Source organism: Tamandua tetradactyla, chromosome 11, assembly GCF_023851605.1.
Source record: "Tamandua tetradactyla isolate mTamTet1 chromosome 11, mTamTet1.pri, whole genome shotgun sequence".
NCBI classification, from domain to species: domain Eukaryota; kingdom Metazoa; phylum Chordata; class Mammalia; order Pilosa; family Myrmecophagidae; genus Tamandua; species Tamandua tetradactyla.
In genome coordinates, this window is record NC_135337.1 from 1,146,535 (window position 1) to 1,161,956 (window position 15,422).

General features: G+C 43.5%; 1 protein-coding gene across 1 annotated transcript; it reads right to left on the reverse strand.

The window, feature by feature from the left end:
* Positions 1-7,575, reverse strand: LOC143649780 (3 beta-hydroxysteroid dehydrogenase/Delta 5-->4-isomerase-like). The gene is made up of 4 exons (XM_077119731.1): positions 7,333-7,575; positions 6,983-7,200; positions 3,597-3,761; positions 1-1,197 (listed from the first exon to the last, which is right to left on the reverse strand). Exons 2-4 carry the CDS (start codon positions 7,125-7,127, stop codon positions 392-394), a joined length of 1,116 nt encoding a protein of 371 aa, XP_076975846.1. The 5' UTR covers positions 7,128-7,200; positions 7,333-7,575; the 3' UTR covers positions 1-391.
* Between the last annotated feature and the right edge of the window lie 7,847 nt (positions 7,576-15,422).

The following is a 15,422-nucleotide window of genomic DNA, read 5'->3' on the forward strand; positions in this document are numbered from 1 at the left end:
TTAGGTGTGAAAACATTTATTGTTCTTTTCTTTGAGCTGTGTGAAGAATAGGGAGTTTTTTAAAAGGAGAGAAATGCTTTACTAGTTAAGAAAGGAACTGGAAGTAATGGGCGTAACTCTAAGTTAAAAGATAACTGGAATAGCGCAGAACTAGCATCTGAGACTTTGGTTAACAACAGCTGAAGCAAATCACTTTCTCCTCTGGTGGGTGGCTGGGGCAGTGGGTGGGAAGCATTCTGGTGGTTTTAAGACCAGAAGTTGGCCATTTTGTAAAAGGAAGATCCTAGGACCTGGGCTTGTGCCTGTGTTCCATTCTACACGAAGCTGAGAGAAGAGATCTTGGCAAACGTCACCTAACGATACCCAGACCCGCCCCTCTGTCACGCGCAAGTCAGCGAGTCTTCAGAGCCTCCTTATGCTGTTCCACCAGTGAGCCAATCCACTGGATGGTTTTCTGCTTGGCTTCCTCCCAGCTAAAGAGGGGCTCATACCCGAGATCTTGCTGGGCTTTCTTGTAGGAGAAGGTGAACACACTGTTTGACAATGTCACCAAGTGGCGGGTAACGGAGGGTTGGTATTTGTAAATTGGGCTTATCAGGAAGCTCACTATTTCCAGCAGGAAAGCAATCCAGTACTGTAGAGACACAGGAAGGCTGATTCGGGAATCAAGGCAGAAGCCCCATTCTTTGCCCAGGGTGTAGTTGAACTCACCATAGCTTTGGTGAGGCGTGTCGTCTGAGATGTAGTAGAACTGTCCGCGGACGGTAGGGGCCTTTTCGGGGTCCCGCAGCGCCCTGGAGGCTAAAACGTGGGCCCAGGCCACATTGCCCACGTAGACGGGGTTGGCGATGGAGAGCTTGGTGTCATATTTCAGGATTCCGTTGTTCTTCAGGGCGTGCGTCATTTGTGCGTAAAGGAAGGGACTCCCTTCCCCGTAGATGTACATGGGCCTTAGAGCACAGGTGCGCAAGGTGCCGCCGCTCTGAAGAGTCCACCCGTCAGCTGCCAGCACAGCCTTCTCGGCGAGTTTTTTGCTGTACGGATACGCAGAGGTCCATCGAGTTTCGCGGTGCTCTTCTTCATGCCCGTTCTGGATGATCTCCCTGAAGGAGTTGGGTCCAGCCACCTCTAGGGAGCTGGTATAGATGAAGATTGGCACGTCAGCCTGGATGCAGGCCTCCAAGAGGAGCTGGGTACCTGCCGGGAGGGAACTCACCGTCAGGGTCAGGAAACGGCCCAGACGGCCGACCCCACGCATGGATCACTTCTACTCCCCACCCACAAGAGAGGCGGTTATTCCAGCTCATGTAGGAACCTGTTTTCTTCCGTGTCCCTAGCGGAGATCTGGTCATGCTGCAGCCCTTGGAGAAATGCAAAAATGAAAGGAGACGGACATCTGGGTTTTGCAGACCAGGAATTTCTAGGCTTTTGGATTTCAAAGACACTTGATATCTGTGTGTATATACTTTGTAAAAGCACACAGCACTGCCCCTTTATATTTTGCCAAGTAAGGACATGAAAAATGGCCTCATATAATCCCTATCATTTTATTAAATACAGGCCATTTTAAATTTTAAAAATGGTGGTAGGCTTTCGTTTCAGAATGCAAACTGTCCTAGTCCTTACCTGAGAAGGACAGTTGAACTCACATCACACACACACACACACACAGAGCTGCATATAGACTATAATACTCTTTTATATATATATATATATATATATATATATATACACATTAAATTATTTATATTTTCGAATTTTGTTCAGAACCAGTAATAACCTTATCACAAGGACTTATCTGTGAAAATCTCTGAGCAAATGGTTGTGGGAAGGTGTGGGAGGCACAAACTCTGTTCCAATTGTGCGTTTCCTCTCAAGCCTACTCCCAGTTCTGGCTGTGACTCCACTTACCCAGGTACAAAAAAGTGGAGGTGGCACCCTTCCTTTTACTGAGCACACAGAAGCCCTCTCTGGCCTTCTGTGTTGACCCTTCTGAGAGCTGAGAAGAGCACACCCTCTGCGATAACAGCTATAATGGGAGAACACGCCACGGAAGGAATCCCGAGTGCCTTCCTTGGAAGGACAAAAGGTTCTTTCTGGGCAGAAGATAACTTTTTATCTTGCTTTTTTTCTATGCTTTTTTTTTTGTCCCTCTTAGGGTATTTATGCAATTTGGTTTTCTAGGAGGATGGCCTCATTTTATTTTTTTTAATTTAAATCTAGTGGCAGAGAAAATCTGTGGTTTTACCTGCACAAGGAGAAATGACCATCTTTTTGAAGCAAATTCTAAACTTGGGATTTCTCAGGGCATGCAAATCCTTAAGAGCCATGGAGAGTAGACATTATGAGAGAGGGGCTAAAAACTAAAAACTAAAAACTGATTAATCTTAACACTCTCACAGTGTAGTGGCGACTGAGGGTCATCTATGGAGAAACTAGCAAAAGTCTTTTGTTTTAGAGCTGGTTTTTTTTTTTTTCGCTTTGTTTTTGTGTGTGTGAGGGGGCTGCATGGTCTGGGAATCGAACCCGGGTCTCCTGTATGAAAAGCAAGCATTCTACCAATGAACCACAAACTGGTGCTATTTTATACTGAGGATCCCAAAGCAATTAGGTGCTTTAGAAAAGGAGTCTCTGATTAGACTAACTTTAGAGGGTAGAGCACAGGGGACAGATGGACACATGGGGTGCTACTGTACCAGGAGGCTGGCCTCCAGAGGTCAGAGTGATGATATTACATGGCCGAGTCCCTTAAGCCAATGTATCTAGATTTAAAGTTGGTTAGAAATCCACAGTTCAGAAAGGGCCACCAAGCATTTAAGGGGTGAGGACCTATTGAGGGTGAATTTTGGACGCCTGGCTGGGAACTACTCTTTAATAGTAGCCCCTGTGGTGAGCTGAAGAAATCCTAGTACGGGTAATGGGAAACCTTTAGTAAGAAAATATTGTGGGAAGGCAAGATCTAGATAATTCTGTCCTGCCAGACCTCTGTGAACCAAGTTTGCTAGTTCTTTGATGAATCCTCTTGGAGGTAGCTGGGAGGACTCTGAGTGTTCCCATTACTCCTGGTCAGTCCTGGGCAGTCCTGCCTGAAGGTCAACAGCTCAGAGCCGTGGCCTATAGCCCAGCATGGACTTGGGGACACCTCTTGTCACGGAGCTCTCAGCTCTTAGCCTTGCTGTGTGACCATCACTAAAGGCTACACAGAAGCACGAACACGATGACTAAGAAAACATCTGCAAGGTCTGGTTCTGACCCGGGGGAGGCAGTAGGTGGTTGGATACCCAGGGTGTGAGGTTGGAGTTTACTTGGCTCTTGATTGAGGTCAGCAGTAGAAAGAGCTTTCATGACCTTTGGGGTCATACCGGTGGGCTTAAATCCTAACTGTCCTATTTACTACCTGCGAGGTCTTGGACCAGTTTACCTACCTTTCTTTTCCCCAGTTTTCGCATCTAAAAATTCGAGCATAGCGGCGTTGAATGCTCTCAGTGTGATAGCACTAACAGAGGCACAGGGCACATAGAATGGGCGTCCCTTCCTTAGCCTGTTTTCCAGTCCTCGCTCCCCCCTCACCCCACCTCTTCCCATGGGTGCCATACCCTTCAGATTGACATCCATGACGGTCTCTCTCCGAACGGCGTTCACCACGTCGATGAGGGAGGCGGCATGAATGACGACCGAGATGCCCTGGCACGCTCTCTTCAGGCACTTCTTATCCAGAATGTCCCCGTCCAGAATGGTCAGCTTCGTCCGGTGCTTGGGGTCTGTGCGAACACAAGCCTGAGGATTGGAAGCTTTCGGGATGCGACTGGGAAAGTCTCCCAGTCAAGGTGACCTTTCACCTAAGCTGTCAAGTGGTGGCGTGGGGGAAGATTCTAGGTGAAAGGAACAAGTGAACTCAGGCGCAGAAGTGGAGCGGTTAGCACGTATTGGGCAAGAGCAAGCATCTATTTACAACCCCGTCTCATTCCAAAAAAGGAATTTGAGCAGTCTAGTGTATTTGGAACATAATATTTGCTCAAAGGAGCAGCGGAAAAATATAGAAAGGAGAATAGGGTGATTGGAGAAAGCTGGATGTAATAGAAAAGAGTTTGCATTTAATTGTGCAGGTCATGAGTGATCACGGATGGATTTTGAATAAAAGGATAAACCTAAAACAGAGTTGTGGTTTAGGGAGCTAGTCCTGACCACGGCACTTAAAATGGAGTGGAGTCATGTGGCATGTGAAAATAAAAGAAAGCGGTGTGATCAAGAGATTCATCAAAAGGCCTTTACCAAAGTTCAGATGAGGAAGACCAGAGCCAGGGTCATTGCACGGGGACAGAGAAGAGGAGGAACAGAACGTTTGAGTTACAGACCTTACCTTGGCGGGTCCTGGTACTGATTGGACATAGGCTGAGAGGAGCGGGGATAGGAATCAAAGTCAGCACTAGAGTTTCTGACCGTGAGGACAGCTGAGTCACAGCAGGCAATGAGGGTGAGTCCGAATGATGGATTGTGACTGAAAAAGCTCCCTGTGGGTAATTAGTGCTGAAAACGCATCAGCCAACAAGGGAAGAAGATTCCGACCATTTAGCCAAGGACAGTGAACGCAACATCAGTGCCTTTAGATGCCTCTGTGAGCCAAAAGAAGTGATACTGCCAGAAACATCAGCTCGAATTAGCCCAGGAATAAACTATGTGCTGCAAACAGTTTGTATAAAACCCACACTTATTTTGTGCTTCATAATTTGCACACAACTCTCACGGTTTTCTTTCTTTCTTTTTTTTACAACTATCTCATGAGATAGATGTTATGATTTCCACTTTACAGTGAGGAAACTGAGGCTTGGGGAGGTGAAGGGATATATCAAAGGGCATACTTCCACCGAGGACACCAACTTTTCCCCCTGCTTTCAAGTCTTCTTTGCTTTCCTCTCTAACCCTAGGGAGGGATTGGCTGTTTGCTAGCAACTTTTCTAAGGCAAAGTAAGGATAAATCAATTTCACTGAAATTTGACAATGAAAGCCAAAGGATGGTGAAAGATGAACTCAGAGCAGAACATTCAGGGCTGAGAATATCTGCCCTGGATTACAAAAGGAAGCGTTTACTTTCCTGCAGCCTCTGCCAAGGTTGTTCAGCCTGGCAGCCCTTTCCCATTGTTAGGCAACTCCCAAAAGACCCTGCAGTGGGAGAAAGGCAGGGAAGAGGCTTCTGGGACACAGGTGGGTACCAGCTTGAGAGAAGAAAGCTTTCCTACTGCATTCCCATCCCTGCTCTCCTTTCTCCCTCCTCCTGCCCCTCTTTTGCTTCTGGCTTCAGACAGACAGGGTCAAAGGAATTGACAGGTCTAGGCGAGAGAAGCAGAAAGCCAAGGAACCAAGAACTCATTGGTCTTCAGGGATCCAGAAAATGCGGAAGAGGGCACCATGGATACCTCAGTGATGGAGCTAGAGCCCCTTCCTTCTCAGAGGCACTGTGGACTTGGCAAGTGTTTTAGGTAGGCTGAATATGCAGCTGTTTATGTGGCGTGAGCTCGTTTGGAGGGAGGTCCAGAGGAAAACTGCTGGACATAATGGATAAAAGCACAGACACTGCAGCCAGGCAGCCTGGGTTCAAATCCAGCTTTGCCATATTCAAGCTGTGAGATCTTGGACAAGTTACTTAACCTCTCCATGCGTGTATTGTCTTCTGTAAAAGAGGAAGATAATATAGTAGCTATCTCATAGGGTTGTAAGGAGGAGCAAAGGAATTGATACATATAAAACATTTTGTACAGTGCCTGGCAGAGTAAGGATACTATGTGTTCTCTATTCTTTTCTCTCTATATATCCCTGCTGCCTGTTCAATGCACTGCCTGCATTTTCACCATTGGGGAAAGTATTCCTTTGGGTTGAACACTGCCTTTTCCTGGCATCAGCTGTTAGACTGCAGATATTGCTGAGACATACAGTTATTGTTGGTCATGGGTGAACTTGTTTCTCAGAAATACCACTAAAGCAGAGAGTGGAGGAAATAGGACATTTGAAGAGGTCAGAAAAGAGGGAAAGAAGTCCTGGAGAGTTGATGAGGGGCCTCTGTGCACGGAAGACACACAGAAAGGAAATGGGAAAGACTGAAGTCTCACTTTGCCAAGGGTCAACCCTTGGACTCAGTGATGGGGCCCCTGTGGTGGGTCTCTATTCTTAGCTCTGATATCCATTCATCAGACCAGCCTCAAGCAAGTCACTTAACCTTTCTGGACCTCCATTTTCTCATTATCCACATGGCTAACTTTCCTACCCTTCTCCTAGGGTTATTTTGGGGATTCAGAAATGAAACAGGTTGGAAAATAGGCTATAAATTCAGCTTTTGCATTCACACTGGGGGTAGCAATTTGGGAAGAGGGCAATGAGCTGCTATGGCAAATTCTATAGTCACTTTCTATATGCTGATGAGACACAAATGGTGAAAAAGCGTGCACAAGGAATCCAAACGAGACCTGCTCGGGCTCATGCTGCCTCTCACTCTGCCTCTGGCTCTTGGGCTTGTGCTTATTCTCTCTCTTACATGCACACACACACACACACACACACACACACACACACATTGGAAATCACTTTCTATTCCTTTTATTTCACCTCTTCTAGAGATGTTACGTGAACCACAAAAAGACCAGAGCAATCAAAATGAGCAGACCCTCTAATGGGGTCTCCAAGTAAATGTTTTTTTTTTTTTGCCCTTTGCAGCTGTTGCACAGGAAATGTTAAGTCAAAAATCCTCAGATTTCTTTCTAGATGAGAAGAAAAGAGGCTTAGAGGCTAATGTGCCCTCTAGTTCTCGATCAGAATATCCCAACATCTAGTCCAATGCCTGCTGTACAAAGTTTCCTTTCTGATGACTTTGAGAACAAGAAAAGCCTTGATTTGGCTTCAGCGTTCCTTGTCTGGTAGGACAGGAACTCCCTCCCGATACTCATGCAGGGTTTAAGGCCGAGACCAGCCCCCATGTCTTGAGTCTACTTACTAGAAAATTCCTCCCGCAATTCTGGTCTGAAGAACTTGTCCAGGGCTCTGATCTCTTGCAGCTCTTTCTCCTCCAGCAAAAAGCGGACAATCCTCTGACCAAGAAATCCTCCTGCTCCTGTCACAAGGCAACTCCACCCAGCCATGGCCAATTTAAGGCACCAAGAAACTCACCAGGAATCAGAAAACACTGGGAAGCAGATTTGATTATATGGTGACCTGCAGGCAATGAAAAAGAAAAGTCAAGTGGTTACAGGCTCAAAAAGTCTACTTTGTTCTATTTTTTTTCCCAAAAGCCCCCTTTCCCCAACATCACTAGGCAGGATTGAAGGAAAATGAAAAAGCTCTAACCTGTTAGATTGGCAAACACCAGATGAAACAGCCTGGCTTCTAGTCTCTTCATCCCCCAGAAGCAGAGCTTTATAGGCTGTTGTACATCTGGCTCCTATGCTGTGGATTGTGGTTCAGCCTCTTCGCCTTGAAATCTCACTTACTACACAATCATTGCTCTACCCTCCTCCAACATCCCTCCTCCCCAAAGAGAAGCCCTGACCTTTGGGTTGCAGCAATTGTTCCTCCCAAGCACGGGAAGAGAAAGTGAACTTCAAGGCCACAGTGTGATAAAGACTTTTGGTTTTAGTCGTACCCAGGATACCTGTCAGTTGATGCCAGCTACTCTGGAACCAATAGTCTGTGAATTTAAATGAGACTGAGAGAAATCCCCAAGGAAAATGTTAATTTTGGTCTTGGGCAGTTAGTACATCTGGAGGAAATATACACTTGGGCAGTTAGTACATTTGAAGAAAAATATGCGTTGTCTCCTTTCTCGGAGTGTCATTTGAAATGTTTCTATCATCTTGCAAAGTTTACCGATTTGCAGTGGTGGCAGCTCCAGTAAACACATTTTACGGGAGGTGGTGATCTTTCCCCTCCAACAGGTTCAAAGGTTTAATTTCCTATAGAGCTCTGGGTGCCTGGACGAAGAGCATCACTCATGTTATGTGATGACAACCATGTAGCTATACAGCCTGTATCACAAGGGTAAGAATCTGGAGTCTTGTGCAACGGTGCCTCTTATATGGAAGCTTGTATTTGCTCTACATTTTGGCTGACAAACCACACTTAACAGATTCCTGAACTGAAGATGCCTCTGAAGCCCATGCCCCAGGTGCCCAAATACTCCTATCAGAAACTCTTCAAGACACTGTGTTTCTTTCACTTCTTAAAATCGAGGTATACATAACATACATGAAATTATCCATGCCTTAAGTGATTAGTCCAATGAATCTTAACCATTATGCATTGCATGTAACCACTACCCCAAACGAGGTATAGAACATTCCCTCACCCAAGAATATATGTCCCTCTCCCTTTCTAACCAATTCTCACTCCCCCAACCCACTCCAGAGACAGCTACTTTCTGATTTTTATTCCCATAGATATTCTTCTCTCTTTATTTCTTTAAAATCTTTGTGGAAATGGATATATATTTGTGATGGTTAAATTAATGTGTCAACTTGGCCCATTGTCTGAAGTACAAATGCCATAACTTCCCTGGTGGGATGTAGAGGAAGGGCTCCAAAAGGCCTAAAGAGATAGGAAAGTTAGAGTGGATTTCTCATGTAACACCTGTGCACCCATCCTAGGAATGTCCAGAGGATACACCTTTCACCAGAACTCGAGAAATAAATTGGTGAGACTCTATCTAGTGTCCTTGAAAAGCTCTGTGGGTTGCTCCTTTCTGGAGGTCAGATATTACTGTGGGAATTTCTGAGGGTGAATTGGGTCCTTGAGTACAGTGGGGATGACCAGATCCCGGCTTGGCAGAAGCCAAGTAGCATCAGTGCATTGTCAGTGACAAGGTAGATGTGGCTACCAATACGAACAGCAGACTCCAAGCAGCAGTCAAAATACTTTGACTCACAGAGATCTGTGATGCCAGCTAGCAGATCATGGAGTACCGAGAAGAAAAATACATGGACAGTCTACGAAATTCTTACTTTATCAGTAGGAGCAGAAAAGTTCTAGGTCAAATGAACAAAAGTCTAACTGCCATCACAAAAACAGAGTCACGGCCCCTCAGTCATTCTGTGACTTGAAACATTTTACAGACCCATAACCCCTTGAATGAAGGGAAGGCTGGGCCTTCCTGGGGAAGGACCTTACTAGACTGCCAGAAATTTATATTAATTTTCCACTCAGCCTTCCCAGAGGGACCTATGGCCTTTACCAGGACAACTGTGCATTTGGAAAAAGGAAATGATCAGGCATTTCAGGGATTATTACACACTGACTCAGAAGTGATATTAATTCCAGGAGACCCAAAATGTCACCGTGGTTTACCAGTCAGAAATAGGGGATTATGGAGGCCAGACATTCAATGGAGTTTTAGCTCAGGTCTGTCTCACAGTGGGTCTACTGCGTCCCCAGACTCACTCTACAGTTATTTCCTCAGTTCCAGAACAGCATAATTAGAATAGACATACTCGGCAACTGGCAGAATCACACATTGTTTCTTTGACGTATGGAGTGAGGGTTGATGTGGTAGGAAAGGCCAAGTGGAAAATACTAGAACTGGCTCGACACAGCAAAATAGCAAATCAGAAGCAATACCAGATTCCTGGAGCAATTGCAGAAATTAGTGCCACTCTTAAGGATTTGAAGGATGCCTGGGTGGTGATTCTTACCACATCCCCTTTCAACTCGCCTATTTGGCCCTTGTAGAAAACAGGTGGATCTTGGAAGATGATAATGGATTATTATGAACTTAACAAAGTGGTGACTTTAATTGCAGCTACCGGTCCAGATGTGGTACCAATGTTTGAGCAAATCAACACATCCCCTGGTACATGGTATGTAGTTATTGATCGGGCAAATGCTTTTTTTTCTCAAGTAATGTTAGTAAAGATGACCAGAAACAGTTTGATTATACCTTCACAGTCCTACCTCAGGGATTTATCAACTTTCCAATCCTGTGTCATAATCTTGTCTGCGGGAAACTCGACTGATTCTCCCTTCCATGAGACATCACAATTAGTACATTATATTGATGATATCATGTTCATTGGACCTAGTGAGCAAGAAGTAGTAACTATTCTAGATTTATTGGAAAGACCTTTTTGTATGTCAAAGGGTGGGAGATAAACACAACAAAAATTCAGGACCCTCCACCTCATGAAATTTCTAGGTGTCGAGTGGTGTGGTGCATGTCGAGGTGTTCCTTCTAGGGTGAAGGGTAAGTTGTTGCATCTGGCCCCTCCCACAACAAAACAACAACAACAAAGAGGCACAACACCTAGTTGCTTTCTTTGGATTTTGGAGACAACATATTTCTCATTTGGTTGTGCTATTCTGGCCCATTTTATAGAGTGACCCAAAAAGTTGTTAGTTTTGTGTGGGGATTAGAACAAGAGGAGGCTCTAAAATAGGTCCAGACTGCTGTGCAAGCTGCTCTGCCACTTTGGCCTTAGGATCCAGAAGATCCAATGATGCTGGATGTGTCAGCGGCAAATAGAGATGCTGTCTGGGGCCTTTGGCAGGCCCCAGTAGAGAAATCACAGCACAGACCCTTAGGACTTTGGAACAAAGCTCTGCCATTTTCTGCTAGTAACTACTTTTCTTTTGAGAAACAGCTTGAGGGCTGTTACTGGGCCTTAGTAGAGACAGAAAGCTTAACCTTGGGCCACCAAGTTACTATGAGATCTGAGTTGCCTATCATGAGCTGGGTGTCGTCTGACCCACCAAACCATAAAGCTGGGCATGCACAGCAGCACTCCATCATAAAATGGAAGTGATAGGGCTCAAGCAGGACCTGAAGGCACAGGTTACATGAGGAAGTGACCCAAAAGCCCATGGTCTCCACTCCTGCCACATTACCTTCTCTTTCCCAGCCCATAGCTATGGCCTCTGGGGAGTTCCTTACAATTGTTTGACTGGGGAAGAGATAACTTGGGTCTGACTTACAGATGGTACTGCACCTTCTAGGGGTACCAATAGAAAGTGGACAGCTACAGTGCTATAGTCCCTTTCTGAGTCATCCCTGAAGGACAGTGGTGAGGGGAAATCCTCCCAGTGGGAAGAACATTGAACATTGCACCTGGTTGTTCATTTTGCTTGGAGGGAGAAATGGCCGGAGGTGCATTTGTGTACTAATCCATGGGCTGTCACCAATGGTTTGACTGAATGGTCAGGGATGTGGAAGGAACATGATTGAAAACTTGGTGACAAACAGGGCTGGAGGAGAAGTATGTAGATAGACCTTTCTTAGAGAGCAAGAACCATGAGGATGCTTGTTTCCCATGTGAATGTTCACCAGAGGATAACTTTAGCAGAGGATGTTTTTGTAATTAAGTGGATAGGATGACCTAGTCTGTGGATACCAGTGGCTTCTTTCCCCAGCCATCCCTGTCATTGCCCAATGGGCTCATGAACAAAGTGGTCATAATTGTAAGATGGAGGTTATGCCTGGGCTCAGCAACATGGACTTCTACTCACCAAGGCTGATCTGTCTAATGCCACTGCTGAGTGCCCAATCTGCCAGCAGGAGAGACGAACGCTCAGTCCCTGACATTGCCCCATTCCCTGAGGTGACCAATTACAGAAATGAAAACTGTAATGGTTGTGAATAGTTCTTCCTTGCTATAAGTATGATTGTATGTATACATAAAGCAAATATTGTTGGTTTATTCACTATCTTATCCCCTTATCATATAACATAAGTTGTATTAACTTTATGTTGTAGTATTTAAATGATAGGATATCAAGCTTAAGAGTGACTATTACCCAAGGACTTGTACCCTAATCTTGGGAAATTTAGTGTGTTTTGGATTGTATGTAGGTCTGTTGAGTATTGTTAGGTGAAAATATGACTGTTATTGTTTTTGTTTAGCAATTAAGTAGGTTTAAGGAGATGTCTATGGATGCCAGACTGACAAGGGGTGGACTGTGATGGTTAAGTTATGTGTCGACTTGGCCAGGTTATGGTGCTCAGTTCAAGCAAGCACTAGCCTGATTGTTACTGTGAGGATATTTTGTGAATTTAAATCATCAGTAAGTTGATTGTGTCCATGACTGATTACATATCCATAATCAATTGAGCAGATTGCCTTCAGTTATGAGAGAAATATCATCCAATCAATTGAAGGCCGTAAAAGGAGAAGTGATGATATCAGCAGTCAGAATGGAGAATTTCTATCTTCTACTTCAGCCAACCAGCTTCTCCTGGGGAATTCATCAAAAACTTTCATTGGAGTTTACAGCTTGCAGCCTGCCCTATAGAATTTGGACCTGCCTATCCCCACAGTTGTGAGAGTCAATTCTTATAATAGATGTCATAATATTTCCATAATACACATATGCACACACACACACCCACACACACCTATCCAATTGATTCTGTTTCCCTAGAGAACCATGATTAATACAATTTTCAAGTATTTGATCCATTTCAAATGAGCTTTTTTTGTAGGGAGTACAGAAAAATTGACTGTTGACTTGTTTGTCCATTTTCTATTTCACTGGTTTATTTTTATTATTTGTTTCCTTTTATTTGGATTTGGATTTAATTTATTCTTATTTTTCTGTATTCTTATGGTGAAAGCTTAAATAGCATATTTTACTCCTTTTGCCTTTTCTAGTCTAAGCATTTAAAGACACCAGTTCCTCTATAAGTACTATATTAGCTACATCCAACAGTTTTGAGTTGTTGTGTTTTATTATCAGATGTAAAAATATTTTCTGGCATTCCCTGTAATTTTTTCTTTGATCCATGAGTTATATAGGAGTATAGTGTTTAAACTAGAAAACATTTGAGGATTTTCTAAATATCTTACTGTTGTTGGTTTCTAATATGATATCATTTTGGTCAGAGCATATACTCTGTCTGATTTTGATTCTTTGATGTTGAAGTCTTGTTTTATGGTCTAGCATTTGGTTTGTCTTGGAGGGCATGGTTTATGCACTTGAAAAGAAGGTTTTCTGCAGTTGTTGGGAGTAGTGCTTTACAAATGATTTGATTTGACACCCTGCCCTGAGCCTCTTCTCATTCCCCACACCAGTAAGGATGTCTTCTTCTTCCTGCTTGAGATCTGACTCCCAGTGCCTCAAACACTTTTGCTTAGGAGGGGCTAACCCTACACACTGGGTTGTGGAAGCTTGATCTTGAGGCCGTCATCTCATGGGTCCAGTCTTAAGGTTTGCAGCCAGACTACAAAAGTTAAATGCTGGCCAATTCAAGCTTTTACAAATTGCCAAGGTAACTGTGTTCTTCCCATGCTCAAGAAGGTTCAAAGTTTCATTTTATACTCGACAAAATTTATCTTGGGTGTAATGTTTCCTCCACCATATTCCACTTTTTTTTTTTCAATATGCTTGGCCAATAGACCAGCAGTTTGGAGTTGCTGAGTGGGCCTGACAAATATATAATATGAGGAATAAAATACTCAGTAAGGCAGATAAAATCCACAATATCACTTCTCTTTCTTTTTTTTTTTTAACTTTTAAAATTGCATACCGTAACATATAAACAAAGCAAAGAAAGGAAAAAAAAAACCAATAGTTTTCAAAGCACTCTTCAACAGATAGTTACAGGGCAGATCCCAGAATTTCAGACATGGGTTACCATACCATCATCTCAGATTTTTCCTTCTGGCTGCTCCAGAACTTAGGAGGCTAGAAGGAATAAGTACTTTTTTTTATCATCACAATCAACTTTTTTGTGAAAAATAACATATACACAAAAAAGCAATAAATTTCAAAGCACAGCACAGCAACTAGTTGTAAAACAGATTTCAGAGTTTGGTATGAGTTACAATTCCACAATTTTAGGTTTTTACTTTTAGCTGCTCTAAGATACCGGAGACTTAAAGAAATATCAATTTAATGATTCAGCAATCATATTTGTTAACCCCCACCTTCTCTGTATAACTCCACCACCACCTTTGATCTTTTTCCCACTCTTTAGGAGTATTTGGGCTATGGCCATTCCAACTTTTTCATGTTGGGAAGGTCTGTCAATAATATGGGGTAGGGAGATGGAACTAGCTGATGTTTTGAAGAGGCTGGGTCTTCTAAGTTTCAGGACTGATCAGGTCCAGGGACCCATCTTGGGGTTGAAGGTTTCTGAAAAGTTACCCTAGTACATCAAACCTTTGTAGAATCTTACATATTGTTCTAGGTGTTCTTTAGAATTGGCTGGAATAAGATTTTAGTTGGGTTTTGGCAAGTTATGATAGTAGCAATGTCGAACTGAAGCTTACGTAAGAGTGACCTCCAGAGTAGCCTCTCAACTATATTTGAATTCTCTCAGCCACTGATACCTTATTAGTTATACTTCTTTTCCTCCCTTTGGTTTGGATGGAATTGTTAATCCCAATTCTGGCCAGGGCCAGACTCATCTTTGGGAGTCATCTCCCATATCGCCAGGGAGACTTTCACCCCCAGATGTCATGTCCCATGTAGGAGGAATGCAATGATTTCACTTGCAGGATTGGGCTTAGAGAAATTGAGGCCACATCTGAGCATCAAAAGAGTTCCTCCAGAAGTAACTCTTAAGCATACCTATAGGTAGGCTGAGTGTCTCTGCTATATACGTAAGCTTCACATGAGTAAGTGTTAAGGTCATGGGCATGCTCTATTGATCTGGGTGTCCCAATGTTCGACACAGTATCAGAGGGTCTCCCTGGTGGTAAAGTTTAATAGTTCTATATTTTTTCTCTCAGCCCTCAAAAGGACTTTGCCAATACTTTTTGATTATCTGCTTAATATATTCTAGGATGTATCCAGGCATTACATTAACCTATACAGGATTAAAGTCACTCATTTGTATTCTGGGCTCCCTTTGTTTCAATTGTTCAAATGAGCTATCCAGAAGTTAGATTATGTGCTAGAGAAAACACTACCCAAAGACATTTTGGAGAGAGTTCAGAGAGAAAACGGACCAACAGATGCTGGCTACGTGCCTTCTCATTTGACAGAGCAATCCAGGATGCAAACTGTCTTTTTTCAGAGAAGGTGTCTTCCACTTGATGCCTTAACTTGGACATTTTAATGGCCTTAGAACTGTAAATTTGTGAACGAATAAAGACCCATTGTAAAAGCCAACATTTTTGGTATACTGCATTCTGGCAGCTTTAGCAACTGAAGCACCCTTTATTGAGATTAATCACAGTCATAATATTGTGGTACACTCACCATCTTCTATTACTAAATGTTCTAGTTTGCTAGCTGCCAGAATGCAATATACCAGAAACAGAGTGGTTTTTTAAAAGGGGAATTTAATAAGTTGCTAGTTTACAGCTCTAAGACCAAGAAAATATCCCAGTTAAAACAAGTCTATAGAAGTGTCCAATCTAAGGCACCCAGGGAAAGATACCTTGGTTCAAGAAGGCCAGTGAAGTTCAGGGTTTCCCTCTCAACTGGAAGGGCACATGGTGAACACAGTC

Coding starts and splice junctions, on each gene's coding strand:
- LOC143649780 (XM_077119731.1), bottom strand. CDS start 7,127: ATGGCTGGGTGGAGTTGCCTTGTGACAGGAGCAGGAGGATTTCTTGGT. Junction 3,762..6,982: donor ATTGCGGGAGGAATTTTCTA/GTAAGTAGACTC, acceptor GTGTTCGCACAG/ACCCCAAGCACCGGACGAAG. Junction 1,198..3,596: donor CATGGATGTCAATCTGAAGG/GTATGGCACCCA, acceptor CCCTCCCGGCAG/GTACCCAGCTCCTCTTGGAG.